General features: G+C 33.5%; 1 protein-coding gene across 1 annotated transcript; it reads right to left on the bottom strand.

The window, feature by feature from the left end:
- Positions 1 to 1,838: 1,838 nt before the first annotated feature.
- Positions 1,839 to 17,646, bottom strand: LOC121371111 (kelch domain-containing protein 3-like). The gene is made up of 11 exons (XM_041496765.1): positions 17,434 to 17,646; positions 11,185 to 11,362; positions 10,402 to 10,575; positions 9,269 to 9,384; positions 8,927 to 8,998; positions 7,690 to 7,903; positions 6,431 to 6,517; positions 5,960 to 6,068; positions 4,391 to 4,485; positions 3,820 to 3,898; positions 1,839 to 3,008 (listed from the first exon to the last, which is right to left on the bottom strand). The coding sequence occupies exons 2-11, from the start codon at positions 11,336 to 11,338 to the stop codon at positions 2,945 to 2,947; spliced, it is 1,164 nt and encodes a 387-aa protein (XP_041352699.1). The 5' UTR covers positions 11,339 to 11,362; positions 17,434 to 17,646; the 3' UTR covers positions 1,839 to 2,944.
- Positions 17,647 to 18,996: the final 1,350 nt, after the last annotated feature.

Genomic DNA, 18,996 nt, shown 5'->3' on the forward strand with positions numbered 1-18,996 from the left:
TGGTTAAAGGAGAGGACAATTAAGGCATTTGGCCTGGTATGCATATTCAATGATATATAATGCACATTATTGCTTAATATCAACACGTATAATCGTATAGTTAATTAATAAAACGGTTAAATGTGACGACTATTATATATAACGGGCGCAGCCATTTTGTACCATCTCAGTCAGTACGCCCTCTGGCGAGCTGGTGGTTACGTAATAACGCGTCATGTCAGGAATGAGCCTTAGAACTAGAGAAACACGATCTACCTGATCTACCTGGTTTTTGCGGGATGATAAATAGTCATACATTGCAATGTTCTGTAATAATACACATCCCAGTAAGCCAACAGTAAGTATATCCAGCACTATATATATTATTTTTCAATACAAAATAAAATACCATTGTCAAAGTGGCTACACAACAAGTCGAAACAATTAACAATGTTTTGCCCATGCATTAACCTACGTACTGAAATGATACACGGAGTGTTTTCTTAGTTAATTGGTCTAAGCTGTTAGTTGCTTCTACCTTTGATTCCTGATTGGCAGGTGTGTATTTGATTGGTAACCAGACGAGCCAATTAATTGACGCTGTCTAGACACAAAAATACATACCGGTATTGTGGAATATTACCTGTCGCCCCTAAAATTGTAATGGACATGGTTTATTACTGTAAATAGTTCTGTAAAACTATTGATTAAGTAGATTTTTCCATCTAAAAACACAGAACTGACCAATTACGTAGTCCCAAAGAAAAGAAAATTATCACTTGGGTATTGTGGGTTGTCGTTTTTGCTCCAACGTAGCATATCAATAGGCGTAATAGTGTAAATTTTTCCTTTGGATTATTAAACAGAGAAAAACACTATAACCCCATTTTTTCCGTTAATGCAACTTAAAATATATTTAGTTAAATAGTTTATTATATTATTATGTCATTTATGCTGTTTTACAAGTCAGGTTGATCAAAGAGAAGCGCCTTGTCTAAAATTACTGCTTTTGTTTACACTGTACATACAGGAGATGGTCAGGAGCTGACGACACTTCGCCCCAAGCTATCCCACCGGACGTCACAAAAACGAAACAAAATGGCTGTCCCCAGTTAGCAGGAATAATCATGGTTTTTTATTAACTCTAAAATTACGTGTTTTTCATTTGCTAAAGTGTCAGTATGTGTTGGTGGTCCGGGTATGCATCTTTCCAACACATAAGGCTCTTGCTGGAGTTGACCCTACCTTTAAGGTATTATCTTTTTAATTCAAAACAAAAATTAATAAATAATTTTGGCCATTATGCACCTTTGATACAACCCTTTTAAGAATATTCAAAACATTTTATCTACAGCTTAAATATAAATTAGTGGCAGTATTTTCAAACCTAACAAAGATAATTGCACAACCCATTGATATCTTACAAACCATCCATATTTAACACCAACTACAATCGATGATTTGTCATCAACAATAATTATTATAATAAATGCCTTCATCAAATGAATGAAGGGTAACGTGGAGGTTAGAGAAAATTGTTAAGCAAACTACGGTAAAGTTCAATAAGCTTACTGGATTTTAATTAATATAGAATTCATTAAAATTATGTAAAGATATTCAGTAGATTACTCATGTTATATTAGTCTGCGCATGTTAATGACATTACATTATGTCTTAAAACAAGTGTTGGGGGTATGTTTGTAAACAAACAAACATTAATTTAATTCATAAAACTATCCATGTAGCAATATGTTATTTGTAACAACCTATGATCAATATGTATATAGCCATGAGGTAGTGTCAGTCAGCTGTCCTATATGTCACAACTTTGAAAATGGAAGCAACACAGATCAGTTTCATTTACAAATACAACAATGACATTTTTATTTGGTTGAAACATGCTATTTTGATATATTCAAAGCGTCATCTTCTTATTGAAAGAAGCTCAAGTTGTAATGTGGTTCTTCCAACCTATAACACTGTTTACTAATGTAAGACACAAACACAAATGGGTTTTAATACTAATGTGACTGTGTTTTCATTATTAACTGCATCATACAAGTATTGTTGCCATTTTGAAAACAATTACATGTGCACAACTAAAATAAAAAGCATCACACCATAGGTGCTTCAAATTTCTCGATTCCACAAGCATCTATAGTCCTTCCAACAGGGAATATGTCTTTTTTTTTCAAACTATGGAATTTACTACAAGTTATTTATTTCTGAGCAGATTGTTTTCTAAATTGCACACAAAAATAATGGGTTTTTTGTTATTTCAAAAACACTTTAACTTTTTTTTATGTCGAATCAAACTGAAATTATTAACAAAAGACATTTTTGTATGATTGGACAGACTATAGTTTAAGACAGGATCCATTGTACTTTGTCAAGTAATAACGCAAGACATAGTTTAAGAAGCTACCTCCATGGTGTTCGTTATCTTCTGAAGCAGGTGGCTGCTTAGGTAAAGTAGGCAGCTACATATTACGAGAGTAGTGAACTGAATAATTTTAAGTACAAAATGCAGGCAGTGGTTGGGCAGCAAAAGCTACCAAAAATCATTGCAACCTAATAAACTCCATATTTTCCCTCTCATACACAATACAAACACTCAATTCATAGTTGAAACGTCATTATCTGACTAACTATGGACCATGCAGAGTTAAATGTTGATGTAGGTTGGCACACTTGAATACATTTGAAAGTGTTTTATAAACCACTGATTAGAGAAGGAACAGTCGTGTAAAATGATTAACCTGCACACGTGCTTGTACTTGAAGTAACTCTGTGCCCACCACGAGGTGCTGATGTTCAACATGAACTGCAGTGTGCAAACTAAGCAGTGCCCAAGAGCATGACCAGCTTGTTGTACGGGTATGCAAGATATGCCATGCTACACTCTCAAAGTGAACGAGGCCCTGAGCTGTGTCTTTGTTAAATTCCCCATAGCAACAGAAGGTCTTCAGCCATTGGTGTTGCACGATCTACTGATTGTATTGTTTGTTGTCATGGCAGCTAGTTCCCACCTAAAATGCAAATGTAATGGTAACTGGCTTTAGAACTTATCCTGTGATTTTATACCAAAACTGTGGATGTAATAGGAAGTTATATAATATTATCAGGGTTTCTGCCAGAGGGTAAAATTATGTATCCTAAAATCATGCAAATTAATGGATATATTTTTATAATTTTTAAGAGAACTGCTGTTTAACATTTGGCAAAGTGAACGACATGCAGTGTTCAATTTCAAAACATTTCAAACCGATAACCACCTAGTAGGGTCACTTTTGGTCTGTTTTATGTTTATTACCTAGACTCAAATTATTTTCTGACAGAAAGCCTGATTATATGCTATAGAAACTAAGATCTTTCAACCTAGTTTGAGCTACGAGGGAACAGTCCTATCTGAGTATTTAAAACTTGTTCACTAAAGACATATTTTTGAAGATGAAATTTACTAATAATAAACAAGAATTGCACAGAATTAAATGTCTTGCCTACCATAACTTATTTGATGTCACTGACAGTTTCATTCATAAATATTTATATTAATGAATGTTTAAAAAAAAACATTGAAAAAAACCCATTAAAATTTTAATTTTCAATTTCTACATGCATTGTGATGGACATCTGTCAGTGCAACTATAAACCATGTTTCATTGATCTAACATTTACAACTTGTAAAAAATGGAGCTAACCCTAAACATTTAACATTGAGCTAACTGCAAAAGTTAACACTGTCAGAAAAGTAATATCTATATCTTGTCTTTTTACTTCATAAAGGTAAAATCAAACAACAGAAAACTTGTTCATCCATTAAAAATGAGATTCACTGACCTAATATCAACTGGCAAACAGGAGGTATCTAGCTTGAGGTTCAAAACAAATATTTCACACAGAGTTTTTAAAGATGGTGCTGAAAGTAAACAAGAATAGTAAAGGTATACAAGTGCCACATTAAATAAATTACATGTCAGTTACTATGCCTGACGAAGTCTTGATAATAAATCTACACTATACAAAATACATATTCTATTTTAGACAGAGACCTTGACGCAGGTAAGATCTAGTCTTCATGATGGACAGATTTAAAAACTGACTCACCTTTGAATAAAATTTCAGCTCATTATCTGGAGGCATTGTGAAAAAATAGAAAAAAGTTTGTTTTGTTTAACAACATCACTGGAGCACATTGATTAATTAATCATTGGCTATTGGATATCAAACATTTGGTAATTCTGACTCGAAGTTAGAGGAAACCCGCTACATTTTTCCTAATGCAACAAGGGATCTTTTAAGATGTACTTTCCCATAGACAGGAAAGCACATACCATGGCCAGTTGTGGTGCACTGGTTGTAACGAGAAAAAACAAGTCCTCTCCAATTGTAGTATCATAGATTAACTTACCAAAATCAAGAATATGTAGATCTGAATGGTCAATGAGATCACTTTCCAATAATGGCAGCTGGTTGCGACGTGTTCCAGCTTCAGGGCTCTTTGGACTAGAATAGATACAAGTATGAGCATTGGACTGGAATAGATACATTTATAAGCATAAGAACTTAAAGACAAAATCTGAATCACAACTGTCCTTTACCCACTACAAATGTTGGCTGTAAAATAAACAACAAAAAATAAAATAATGGTATAATGTATTTGAGTAAGATCTACATAAAATTATGATTTTAAATCATTTTAAAATAAAATAAATAATAAGCCCTGATAAGGCGGAAATACTCTTGCTTCTGTTGCAGCTGCCGCATGCATTCAGAGCATTTACACCAGCTGCATTCCAGTCACTATTAATAAGCTTGCTGCAATTCATTTTTATATTAAACATTAAAAGTAGATCTGTGTTATGAGCATATTTAATAGACATATGTATTTCTTATGTCAGGGTATGACAAATGTTTTAAAAAGTCATTAGCCACAGGGCTAGTGTGTTTGTAAATGCCACTAGCCCACCAAAATAAAGCACTAGCCCAAATTTCTGATCAATTACAAAACACTTTATGTAAGGCTCAAAAACAATGTTTCAAGGAACCCAACCCCTATAGAACCTAAAACCCCCCCAGCTGACCTGTTTTCTTCTCCTTTTTTGATGTACATGAGAATAAAAAAAATTGTTTTTTTGTTTTGTTTTGTTAGTATTATTAGTATTAGTATTACTTAGTGAAAATTTATCTTTTTTTTCTTTTTTTTTAAACTGCATATCTTTTTACATCTTTGCAGTGAATGGTTTTGTTTTATAGTTTCATGTTAAAGGTGAAATATCATAGATGCATTTGACTATTGTTGTTAAAATAATTAAATACAATAGGCTAAATATGTCAGATGCATGCAGTCTGTCATTTCACTATGTCTGGCTCCAGTGAATTTTATTTTTTGAAGCACCACCACATCCAATGTGAACGAGTCCTTGCATCCATAGATGTCCATATCAATGCATATTTCATTGATCTAGGATTTATACCATGTGCAAATAGGACATAAATGTGATATCCTATCACTGAGCTCAACACTGATTTCATTTAATTAAAAAACATTAACAAGCATGGATATGAGTATACATATGTGCAACCATAAAGCAAATTGTAAGGGTCTAGGACTTAGCATTTGTGAGAAATGGAGCTAAGCACAAATGTTGATGCCAATGCCATCACCAGTACAATAAAACTTATATCTTGCCTTTTAAGCCAAGAAAAAAACCCCAGTCAAGCATATGAAATGGGGGGAGGGTGTGTGTGTGTTTAAAAACGATGTAGATTTTTGGTCAAAATTAGCTGGTCTGGCCTGAAAACTGTTCACCATGTGCTTCCATCATTCTACACATGCTATTAGTTGTAATCCACGTTAGATGCATAGTGATTCATTTGGAACCTATATAGTAATTTGGTGGCAACAGAAACATGAATAAATGTTGTTATCCCGATTCAGACATTTTCATTTAATTTGAGTAAAATACAACAGAAATACCTCGTCCCTCCAAACAGGTAGACCTTCTCCCCTATCATACAGCAGCACTGTCTCCTCCGAGGACATGGACCCTGACCCCACACCTTCACACAACTCCAACGCATCTGCTCTGTTCAAACAAATAGGAACACAAGTGGATGGTTAATAATTTTGTACATGGTACAACATAATTACAAAGTCATTTACAAATGCTAATCATCTTTCAAAGTAACTTCATGTAACATTAATTAAATGACACATCCACACAAAGATAAGTAACATGTGAGCTCATGGTGATCTCGTTTTTCAGTCCGCGACTAGGAATTTGACAACTGATAAAACTGTGTTTGTTCAAATAAATAAAGTTTAGATTTCTTGATTTGACAGATGCCTATGTTAAAAATTCTGAAAAGAAATAAAGTGTTTACAAGTTTCTGTAGTTTGAAGTAAAATATGTTTTATTATTGATGTTGCATATGGTATATTCCTAACCTGGGTCAAATTTATGAACATCATTGTAGTGACAGTCATAGAGTCCATTGTATCCACCAAACACATAGAGCATTCCACAATACATAACTGAAAGAAATCAGATGTACATTAATAAACCATAGACTGTTTAACAAGAAACAAACCAACAGATGACAGAAGACACAGCATTAACAAAATCTATGAAAGAAAAGCAAGTCCAACCAGAACTGTAGAAATGGGTGGTTTGCCATAATTGAGTAAATGAAAGAAAGAGAACAAAGTAGAAGCTGTGTGACCAGAAACTGGTATCATTATCTTAAATTTTTTTAAATTAATAACATGTTTAATTACTTTTATAAATGAAATTTTTAATGATTTTTGTTTTAAATAAAATAAAAGTTAGGAATTTTTTTTAAAATAATAATAAATAATTTGTTTTAAAAGGTAAGTAAACTGATTTTTAAAAACATACATTGTCATCAATAGTAAAGTTTGTTTTATTTAACGACGCCACTAGAGCACACTGATTTTTTTATCTTATCATCAACTATTGGACGTCAAACATATGGTCATTCTGACACGTGTTTTAGAGGAAACCCGCTGTTGCCACATAGGCTACTCTTTTATGACAGGCAGCAAGGGATCTTTTATTTGCGCTTCCCACAGGCAGGATAGCACAAACCATAGCCTTTGTTGAACCAGTTATGGATCACTGGTCAGTGCAAGTGGTTTACACCTACCCATTGAGCCTTGCGGAGCACTCACTCAGGGTTTGGAGTCGGTATTTGGATTAAAAATCCCATGCCTCGACTGGGATCCGAACCCAGTACCTACCAGCCTGTAGACCGATGGCCTAACCACGATGCCACCGAGGCCGGTCTTGTCACCAATAGATGAACTATAAATCAAGTTTCACCAATTTCTATTGCCATTAGAAAAAGGTAACACCCAAACCTTGAAACTGACAGAGCAAGAGGCAACTGCTACACAAAATCCACAATGCTTTCTGATAATCAGGTTCATTAGCAGTTTTTGCTTTCCATCTACAACTATACAACTATTTATATCAATATCTGAGAAGCAAAGCTTGCTATCCACTCTACAAATTGAATTTCAAGCAATGAAGTCATATATCTTTCAACTAAGTTAAGGCATGACAAAAACAGACATCTATGACACCATTGAGAAGTACAATATAAAATAACAAATGGAAGAGACATATGAAACCACTGAATAACATCTCTCTGTAACAGATATGCCATGTACAAACATCAACTAACATGATGAATGGCTTCGTCTTCCTGGAGGCTTGTCGCCGTGGGTTACGGGCTCGTGCCAGGTGTTGGTCAGTGTGTTGAAAGTCTGCATCTTGTTACAGTAGATCTCGTTGTTAGTGAACAGGTCTCCTCCCTCATCACTTCGTCCTCCAAACACGAACATGGTGCTGCCCACAGCCGTCGCGGTGTGAAAGTCACGCCAACACGCTGGTCTGCCCTGAAAGAGCCCAAAGAAACATAACTTTATAATAAAATTGATAACTATGAGCAATATAGGTTAAATTTATTTTACTGAATAATAAGTCTTTACTCCTAATAATGAGTAAAAAAAAAACATTCTACTTTTGCTTCCACATAACTACTGCAAAGAGTCTTACAAAATACATAGGCTAACGGTTCCAAACTCTACTTGAAAATAAAGATGACATCATTACATGTGACATCATTCTGATTATTTTTAGTACTGTCTGTACACTATACTGCTGCAGATGCAGATGCACCTGCCTGCTACCGATTTGATCGGGCTGCTGGTGCTCCCTTGCACCTGCCAGTGCAGGCGGTCCCTCCTCTCCCCTCCCCCCACCTTTCCTGTCATGGACGGAGGAGCCGGCCAAGGCCAGCTCTTGTGCCCACGACAGGCGTACGCTACCACAGCTTGTTCTGAATGTGCACGTAAAACCCTATGACATGACATGACATGCTGCAGATGGGCAAAATTGCATGAATTGCACTATTCAAGGGAGTTAATTCTGTCCTTTTTTAAATTTTTAATGAAAACATGTAACGCCTTTTTCAGATATTTTACTTGAACTTGGCAAAACGTTTTTGTCTGCTTTTAACTTTACTTATAAAATAAACCTTTAAAATATGTATACTGTGGTTGCCTGAAGTTATCATAATGAAAGATAACAGCTAGATAATTATCTCCAATAATTACTATAGCAATTACAACTAAAGACTGTAAGAACACTCATTTTTTAAATTGTATTTATTCAGTGTGTTATTCTCCCCTACTGTGCAAATAATCTGAATAAACAAGTCAAACCAAATGTCTCAAACTACCACTAAACCCAAAACATGAGATTCAATTTATTGTCACATTTTGATATATGTTATGTGCCGTGGTAAAATTAGAACTCTGAAAAACACTTGAGTACGTTTCACTGTAATCAGGTTAATAGAGGTAAGCTAGTTTATCAGCACTTCATACATTCTATGTACTGAAGATATCATCACTTACCAATGTTTTCACTTCCATCCAGGTCATTGTGTTAAAGTCAAAAGCATGAACATCATTAAAAAATCTATCAACCTGAAAGCAAACAATCAATAAATATCTAATGTCAAAATTTAATTAAAAAAACAAGAATCTATCAAGTGACAAGAAACTATTAAAGCTTCCCTTTATTAGTTATTAAAAGGTTATATTTTTAATATGAGAGTAATATAACTTCTTTTCTTATTTTATTTGTCACTTTTTGTTTAAAGTTTGTCAAGACACTACCTCCCAAAAGACATAGCTACAGATATATTTACACATGATAATAGTAATGATCACACACACAACATCCATATTGCATACCTCCACTTCAAACCCGCCATATATGTACATCTTATTGTTGATAACACAGGCCGAGTGGCCATCTCGCGCTCCAGGGATATTACCATACACTACAGGCCGAGACCAGCGGTTTGTAGCTACAAGTAAAGTAAAACATGATATCAACAAGTGTTGGAAATCAGTTGGAATTCATTCATCGAACATCAGTTATAATCGGTTTATACAATCAGTTAGAATTATATGAACATACATGTCAGAAGGATTTTAATTATAAAGACCACGCACCTATTGCAATGTTTGCCAGGTTATAGACCCTATAAATTGTTATACTTTATTAACATTAACATAATAACATTTAATACTTTTTTTCTTTTTGTACACCTGAAAACCAACACCAATGTGACATGTTTACCTTAATTCCATCATCTAAACTGGAGGAACAATTACAGATGATATTTTACATGAGAATCCATTATGGATTTTTATAATTGATAATCATATTGGTAGAGTCCAAATGATCAACTTCTGATTATAATATCACTGGAACAGGGCTGCTATAAACAGTATAAACTTATAAATATAGTTAACTTTCATTAACAAAAATCAATTTTTCATTTTAAATCAGCGAGTTACACCAATAGCCAATATTTATGTTTGTACAGATTCAATAAAAAGAGGGGAAAAGTATAAAATAGATAATTTTATATTACAGTGAAACCCCTCTAAACCGGACACCCTCGGGACCAAGTAAAATGTCCTGTTTTAAGAGGTATCCGGTTTAGAGAGGTTAAGTTCTTTACTGATTTTTAAAAAAGGACTGTGAAAGATATCTGGTTTTGAGGGAATTCCGGTTTACAGAGGGTCTGGATTTGAGAGGTTTCACTGTATTACAAACTATGATTAATATAAGAGTAGGCCTATAGTCTACCAACTGAAATCTAAATAATTCATTAAAAAAAATAACGTTTATTAATTTAGAATAATTATATAGTTCTTGGGCCTGTGCTTATAACATGTTAAAGTCTAGACTCAGTTCTTAATGAAGTCTTGTAAGCACAGTCAGCTTTGGTAGTTGTTTATAAACTGTCGGATACTGCTGGAATTTAACAGCTGTTTAACAATCAACATAAATTATGGTCAGCAAGATGACTTACTACTGTCAAACTGGTACAGTGTTTCACAGGCACCATCTTTACCATTCCTGCCTCCCCAGATGTACGCACAGTCGCCCACTGCGACTGCCGTGTGACTGTAACGTTGATACGGAATACAGGGGTAGTCGGGGTGGCTGGCAGGAACTATAGGCAGGACACGCCATCGTAGAGATACTGAAAACAAAACCATAATGTTTATTTTACATACATATAAAACATAAATTAATATTCATATTGTAAATAATTAATTAATGTCTGCTACACAATTGTGTAGTTTTTGTTTACGATTCCACAAAATGAAAAATAACTAAAGACAATCCACAAGAACCCAATAATTCATATATTGAAGAAAAAAACCCCATTACAATTTGAAAAATTCTATATAATGTAAATGGTCTACAGGGATCTCATTAATGTTTTTCCAATACTTTTTATAAATTATTGCCGGGTATAGAATTACAAAGATAAATGCCTCCTGATTGAATGTTCATGTTGTAAATCTAATTTGCACATGTTGACAACCCTGTTATATATGCATTTGTAATTTTCTTCATGATTGGTTAATATCAGCTTATTATCAATATATAATTTTTATATTTAAGACCAACCAATGAAATTGCGTCATTCCTTGTCTTCGATTTCAACCTGATTATGGCATATCACATGACAAATTAAATAGCTGGCTATAATTTTATTTTTATCTGTTATTTCTGTTCTTAATCTTATTGACATCACATGTAGCTAATATATAATGAAATGGGTCACAAACTTGATAGTACGTACTTGTGTCAAGAACATAAACATCCATTGGTCGTGTTGTCTTATAGTCCTCACCAGTGCAGTATCCGCCAAATGAAAAAATCTTATCACCGATAGCAACAGCTGCATGATTGACACGTTTTGGTCCTCCCTCCAGATGAACAGTCCACCTCTGCATAGCACAGTGACAGCACTATGAAGACTAAAGACAGAAACGTATACATCATTTATTACAGGACACAAATGTATTACTAGATGTACAAAAAACATAACATGAACACACATTTTTCCATTTTGGAAAATATGTCATTAGAAAGGAATAGATTGCTTATACATGTATGTACCGTAATGCCATTGTGAAATTGCTGTTTAGGAAAGACATACCTGCATATGTATTTTTAGCATGTAACTGTACACTATGAATGGATGGTTTATCTATAATAATGTCTGACATCAACCATTTTATACCAACATATTTAATCTGGCATGTAAATTCTCATATAAAGCATTTATTCATACAACTTTGCCTCAGTCACAACACAAAATGTGGTACTTAACCTATGAAAAAGTAAATACACTGAACATGAGTTGTTATTACAAATTTTGTCATGCAATTTAAAATGCATTTTGGAAACTAATTTCAATAAAAATTATATTTTTAAGTAGCATTTTAATGACTTTCATGAAATATATAGTTGCTACAAGTTTGTGTTTATGTGTAAACTCCACTCTACAAGTAAGAATGTGGAAACATAGCATGCTGTTACTGTTAGTAATAACATCAAACACCAACTTTGTAACACATAAGAAATCTAAACTACACTATTAGCTCTAAAATCAGGGTTCTATCAGAGTAGGTGTAACTGATTTCACAACAAATCTTTATTTATTATGCTTCAATCCAGGGCAGTAAAGACTATATGTATCAAACAAGTTTATATTGTGTTCAATTTTCACTTTGTAGAGTCAGCTGGTATTTCTTCCTGTAGCATTTGAACTTGTCGTCAACATGTAAGAGTATCATAAGTGAATTAGAAAATTATCAAACTAAAGCCTAAAGGTTTGTGGCATTAGATCTTAAAAACTACCATATTTTACAGTATATAACCCACTACTTTTGTTTTTTTAAAAATCAGAAGGGGTGGTTTATATAAGAGTGCAGTTTATTTGTGATTAACTTTCAGCTTCACGTTTAATCCACTTGTGTTAGTACGAGAGTTTTGTTGTATTAAATACATGTAAATTGCACTGATTAGTTATCTTCATCAATCTACACATGTGACTGGAAGTACGACAATGCAATAACAAACACAAAATCACAAGTTACAGTTTGACATGGATTTTTTACTCAATGTACGACAATGCACATAACAAACACAAAATCACAAGTTACAGTTTTTGACATCACTGACATGTTTTACTCAATGCAATGTAGTCACAAACCATTGTGCATGCATCAGAGGGTACATCAACATGATTACAAAAATATTTTAGTGCGAAAACACATACATATTTGATATGATGACTTCATATACTCTTTATTGGTAGCTACATATTTAAGGGTACAGTATGATTTATTACCAAATGTCAATATCGAAAGTCATCAAGTATTACACAAAACAGCACATGCCGAACTTGGCAATTACCTACATCAGTTTTCTCAGGCATATCTATTTTTGGCCAAAATCACAAAATAAAGAAACGATAAGTACAGTGGTCAATTTTTATAATATTTTTGTGTCACATGTATTCCTAAACCATTGTCTTTAAAGATAAATATCTATGACAGTACAATCAAGTCTGTGTGTAGTAAAGTGTAACTCGGCAGTTGATAATGGGTGTCCCGAGTCACAGATGCTGATCCACTGTACTGTAAATACTTTAAAATTATGTGTTTCTGACTGAAAGAGCAGTTATGTCCATTTAGCTTTCAAAAGGCAGAGTACTCGGGCTACCTTTCACATACATGTATGAACATTATGTATTTCTAAACTTTTAATTGAAATTATTTGAGCAAAAGTTATGTTTAATGCCCTCAACTGATTTATTCATTATGGTCAAAAAATCCATGAAGGTTAAAAAGTTTGTTTTGTTTAATGACACCAATAGAGTACATTGATTTATTAATAATGGGCTATTGGATGTCAAACATTTGGTAATTCAGACATAAAGTTTTAGAGATGAAACCTGCTACATGTTTCCATTAGTAGCAAGAGATCTTTTATATGCACCATCCCACAAAAAGGGTAACACATACCACAGCCTTTGATATACCAGTCGTTGTGCACTGCCTCTGGTTAGAATGAGAAATACCCCAATGGGCCCACAACAGATTTCATTTAAATTTATTTTCATGTATTTAAGGTTCAAGCACGCTGTCCTGGACACACCTCAGCTATATGGGCTGTCTGTCCAGGACAGTGGGTTAGTTGTTAGTGAATGAGAAGAGAGTATAGTGGTCTTACACCTACCCATCGAGTCATTAAAACTCACTCTGGGTGGGAGCCGGTATCGGGTTGCGAAACACTGTACCTACTAGCCTTAGGCTATGTCCGGTGGCTTAACCACGACATCCACTTGAGGCCAGTGGATCGATCTCTAAAGGTTAAATACAGAGCTTGCTCTGGCACTCGCCAAATTCACCAATTGTGAATTTCAAAAACAATTGGCGAATTTTATTTTAATTTGGCAAAATAATTTAATGTAATAATTGATATTTTATTACAAAATAACTGTGTTTCTGTTATTTTTAAAGTTTTAACAGATAATTTGGCGAACTTGTCTGCTAACCCTGAACTAGTTCATCAAGATTAACTTTGGCTACAAGTGCAAGCACTACCAATGTGCATTTACATTCGAGTTTATTTTTATGAACTAACCCTGAACTAGCCCTGAAATACATCATAAAAAGTGTACCATAGATGAAATGTAACATATGAAAGAATCACTGTTAGATAATACAATATTTATTGTGTACGATGCCAAACAATGGTGCCAGAATGTCCTGTCATGACTCGACCTTAAGTTACAGTATAGGAGAAGCCACGGTGACGTCACATGTTTTGATCACGTGGTACCGCGTGAGCGCTGGTAGGCAAGAAACCAGTTGACAATACTGGCATTAGTAGTAATGAACAATCGAATGTTTTTCCGTCAATTAAATCAGTGTAGACTAGTTTTGATGAATGGTATTTTGTCATGGTAATTTCATACGTTGTTGTTAGATGCACAAGTCACTGTAATAAGGATTATGAAATTAGTTTCATCAAATACAGTGGAAGCGAAACGTTGAACAGTTAAAGCTGACAACAATCAACTTTGCCCATCCCACAACGGAGATCGTCATTTTATACAAGGTTTGTTGTATGTTATTCATTCGTAATACTAATACACGTCAGTATTTATTGAAATGAAAATTGAAAAGATAATAAAATAAAAAATAATAATAATAAAAGCCCCCACCAAACTGACATGGAAACAAAGATATTCTGTGAACAGTAGGCCTACCCAGTCAATCGACAAACGTTTTATGTAACTTTTTGTTTGTATTGACAGATCCATTATAGTGGGTAAAACAAAAATCTGAATATATTTTATATTGTATTATGCCATAAAATATGTAGGTGGCTGGAGTATTTATATTTTTAATTAAATAACAGGGAGCTGTGTGTGTGTGCGTGCTGTGTGTGTGCAATCAAGCATATATATATTGTTTCATATGAAAATGGTTCTGAAATATTTCCATTTATTAATTATATTATATGTTAATTATAATGTTTTACTTTTTTTTTATTGAAGAAGTGATCCACAGGTGTATTTGTAATGTGTAAGTTGATTTTTTAATAATAAAATAAAAGGTATAAACATTTCAGGGTGGGATATCAGATGTATTAAATCATTTGTTTGGGATTAAAAATAAATAAATACTAATAATAAAACTGGATATTGATCCACAAGTTGGTGATAGCCACCATATTTTATTAAAAAAATAAATTATGTTACATGCATTTATTATATAAGTTATCTGAATTTGTTTGCAGCAAATAAAGAAAGAAAAGGGGAGCTGATTGTATTTATAAGTATTATTGTCATCAGTGACAGATGTCAATATGTCTTCACAAATACATTTATGTGTATTCAAATATTTCAATAATATTCAATATACACAATATAAAACTTTCATACTTATATATCATAGAAATTTACCAATTTTCTTATTTTTTTCTAGGTATCAGTGATCCCTGTTTGTGGACAAAAAGAGAACCGGCAACTCTAGGATGAAAAATGGGCCTTTCACGATGAATTAAGGGCGTTCAAGTTTTAGGGTGAATTAAGGGATGCTAAGGAGAACACTGGTATTAGATTCAGCGATTCTTTTCTACAGTATCTCATGTTTCTGTGCATACGAAGGATACCAGAACCTTTTTCACTGACTTTCCAAACTACCATATGCAATATTATTGGGGCTATTCAGTATGTGATGATGACATTGATAACACTTGGATTTAATCTTTTTTTACCAGGATCTCTATTTTCTAATAAAAACAGACTTTACAAAATCAATAAAATTATATCGAGAAACAATAGACAACACATATTTATTATTTTCTTTTTCTATTATCATTATAAACCAATGATCAAATGATATTTGCATTGTGTTAATGTGTGTCTTACATTAAAACATTGTATTGTTACCATTTACAGTAATTTGTTGTTTTAACTGGTTTATTAATCAGGTTGAAAGTGATAGCCTTTGAAACTGTGCCTCTTGTCAAAGGTAACTGACACTGTTTTAGATTTGAAAGGAAGGAATCTTTTATTTAACAATGCACTCAAGTCATTTTAATTACGGATATATAGAGTCGGACATGTTTAGGGATCACACAGATAATATTAGGGAGGAAACCTGCTGCTGTCACACAATGGATTACTCTTTCCGATTAACAATAAGGGACCTTTTATATGCATCAGCCCACAGACAGGATAATAAATAGTGTAGCCTTTGTTACACCAGTTGTAGAGCACTGGCTGGAATGAGAAACAGCCCTATAGGACCACCAACAGGAATCAATCCTAGATCGACTGCGTATTAAACTATGTCCTGGCCTGCATGGGATTAGGCAATTAAAATATTAATGGCAATTTTTATGTATATATATATATATATATATATATATATATATATATATAAAATAATGCTACAAAATGTTCTGAAGATGGAACCACAAAGGTGAGGGACCAAGTAAATTTGAGATGTATCCGGTTTAAAAGGCTAAGTTCTGTACTAATATTTAAAAAGGGACGCTGTAGCTAGAGGGAGCAATGTATGTGTGGTCATGGAACATGTATGGAAACTAAATTTAGGTTCCTCCATTTTAATACAATGTGTTAATATGTATCCGATATCAGCAAGTTTAAGGAATAAAAAAGGACTTGATAAAATTAATAGTTTTAAAGTTTTTGTAAAGTTTTCTAATAAGATACTTGCTTAAATTTATTGTTGATGAAAAGCCTTACAAATGAACCAGTAGACAAGTCTGATGTGTTATATATATATAACTACTGTCTATATATTGTCTACTGGTTGTTCATTTGTAACAAATGTTCATATATATATATATATATATATATATATATATGTGTGTGTGTGTGTGTGTGTGTGTGTGTATGTGTACGTGTATCTATATGTACATATATATGTATATAGGCCTACTCGTTTTATTTTATTATTTTTATTTGTGTGCGCGCGCTCGTTTGTAATGCTTTACTTGAAATATGGACCAGACGCTTTAAAAATACATGGACTAAAAATATTTATTCAGGTGAAAAGAAAAAGAAAAAAAAGGAAGTTTGCTATAGTTTTGAACTCGGTCAATCGTCAAATTTTATGGGTGGAAAGAGTACATGTATCTCCTCCATACAGGAGCTATGTAGAATAGCGTTCCCGTGCTACAAGCGGTAATTTAAGCACGTGTTGGCCATTCTTTGCTATTCACGCTACGCTAGTTCGCTTTGTTACTAATGGCCATTATAATAGACTTCTGCCTACCAGATGCGCGCGCATGCTGATACGTGACGTCACTTCCCTAAACACATGGCTTCTCCTATTGGTCAACGGAGGCATTTGAGTGTAACGGAGACAGGTCACCCGACGGTTATATTTAGTTGGCATGGCTAACCTCTAGGCATACGATCAAACACAATGCATCACATTACTGACATGAAAAACAATAATAATAACACATTTTTAAAACAATCACCGAGTATGCATACCCGTTTCTTCACGTAAGAAAACTTTATAAAAACAACGTTTTTCATGGCAAATGTTGACAACTTTTTAACGCCCTCTTTTGGTAGAGTTACTTCCCCTCAACATGGAATGTTTCAGTTTAGCCAGCCTGTGGAATAAAAAAACAAAAAAAAAAAACCCCACAAACGTATTCATAGGACCTAACCGCGACTAGTATATGAAATGTCGTAGAATGTGGTACTCTGTCCTTCGTAAAATTAACATAAAAGACTCTTTGATGTTAGTGTCAATCTGTAATAACATAAGACCATTAGCAGGCTACTTAGCTGTATCGGGTTTCCTTTCTAATTAAATCTATTATCTGTCTTGGGCTGCAAGCTATTAAAACATTTAGTGCATAAACCTTAGTTGGATATCAGTATAAAAATTAGTTGTTATTTATTATTATTATTATTATTATTATTATTATTAAAATATACAAATATTTAGGTAAGCCTACGGCGTTCTTAATTAGCATTAACGTGAGTAGTACTACTTATATTCAAGGTTCAAGGTTCTTTGTAGGTTCCCATAATCAACAAGTTTAAATCATAGGCTTACGTTAATTTTTTTTACATATTATATATGGACAAGTTTAGAATTCTGGTTATCCAAACAGGAGGTATTATATAGGCCTAACGTATTTAATCATGAATGTACAACTTTAGTAAAGACTCCTGAGCCTAAATTTGTTTTGTTTAACAACACCACTATAGCACATTTATTTATTAATCATCAGTTATTGGACATCAAACATTTGTTAATGTTGGTATATACAGTATTAGAGAGGAAACCCACTCTATTTTTTCATTAATATCAAGGGATCTTTTATATGCACCATCATTTCACAGACAGGATAGCACATACCACAGTCGTAGTGCACTGGCTGGAACGAGAAATAACCCAGTGTGCTCACCGACAGGAATCGGTTTCAACTGACCTCATATGAAGCAAGCGCATTACCACTGGGCTATGTAAGTAATTGGCCAATTCAAGAAACATGAAATGTGATAGCTGTATAGTTCTCTATGAAACGTACATGTACTTCATGTGTTGAAGTACAATCACAATCAAAACAGAGAAATTAAATTATTTTAATTTGTATTGTTTTGCATTTAATCCATTCTGTAATTAATGATTATAGTTATCCCATAATCATAAGGGTTGGTTAAACTTATTCAAAGTGGTTATTGTTACTCATGGTTTGCATAAAATGTTGATTTGTTTTAATATTGTTATATGTACATGTTTATGAAAATTAGGGATCATGGCTTTTTTTTACCCTGGTCTCATTTTATGAATAATTTCTGCTGTAGGGTAACTACAGTAAGTGTTTTAAGCGGCGTGATGTAGCCATCGCTATTTCTCATTCCAACCAGTGCACCACGACTGGTATATCAAAATAACCATATGTTCGACATCCAATAGCCAGATTAATATATCAGTGTGCTCTAGTGGTGTTGTTAAACAAAACAAACTTTAACAATAAGTGTTCTTGTTTCAGATCAACCATTTCCAAGACATGCAATGATAGTACCCATCATCAC

The sequence above is a fragment of the Gigantopelta aegis genome, chromosome 4, assembly GCF_016097555.1.
Source record: "Gigantopelta aegis isolate Gae_Host chromosome 4, Gae_host_genome, whole genome shotgun sequence".
NCBI lineage: Eukaryota > Metazoa > Mollusca > Gastropoda > Neomphalida > Peltospiridae > Gigantopelta > Gigantopelta aegis.

Coding starts and splice junctions, on each gene's coding strand:
- LOC121371111 (XM_041496765.1), bottom strand. CDS start 11,338: ATGCAGAGGTGGACTGTTCATCTGGAGGGAGGACCAAAACGTGTCAAT. Junction 9,385..10,401: donor ACTGTACCAGTTTGACAGTA/GTAAGTCATCTT, acceptor CTTTACTTGTAG/CTACAAACCGCTGGTCTCGG. Junction 7,904..8,926: donor GGATGGAAGTGAAAACATTG/GTAAGTGATGAT, acceptor GGGCTCTTTCAG/GGCAGACCAGCGTGTTGGCG.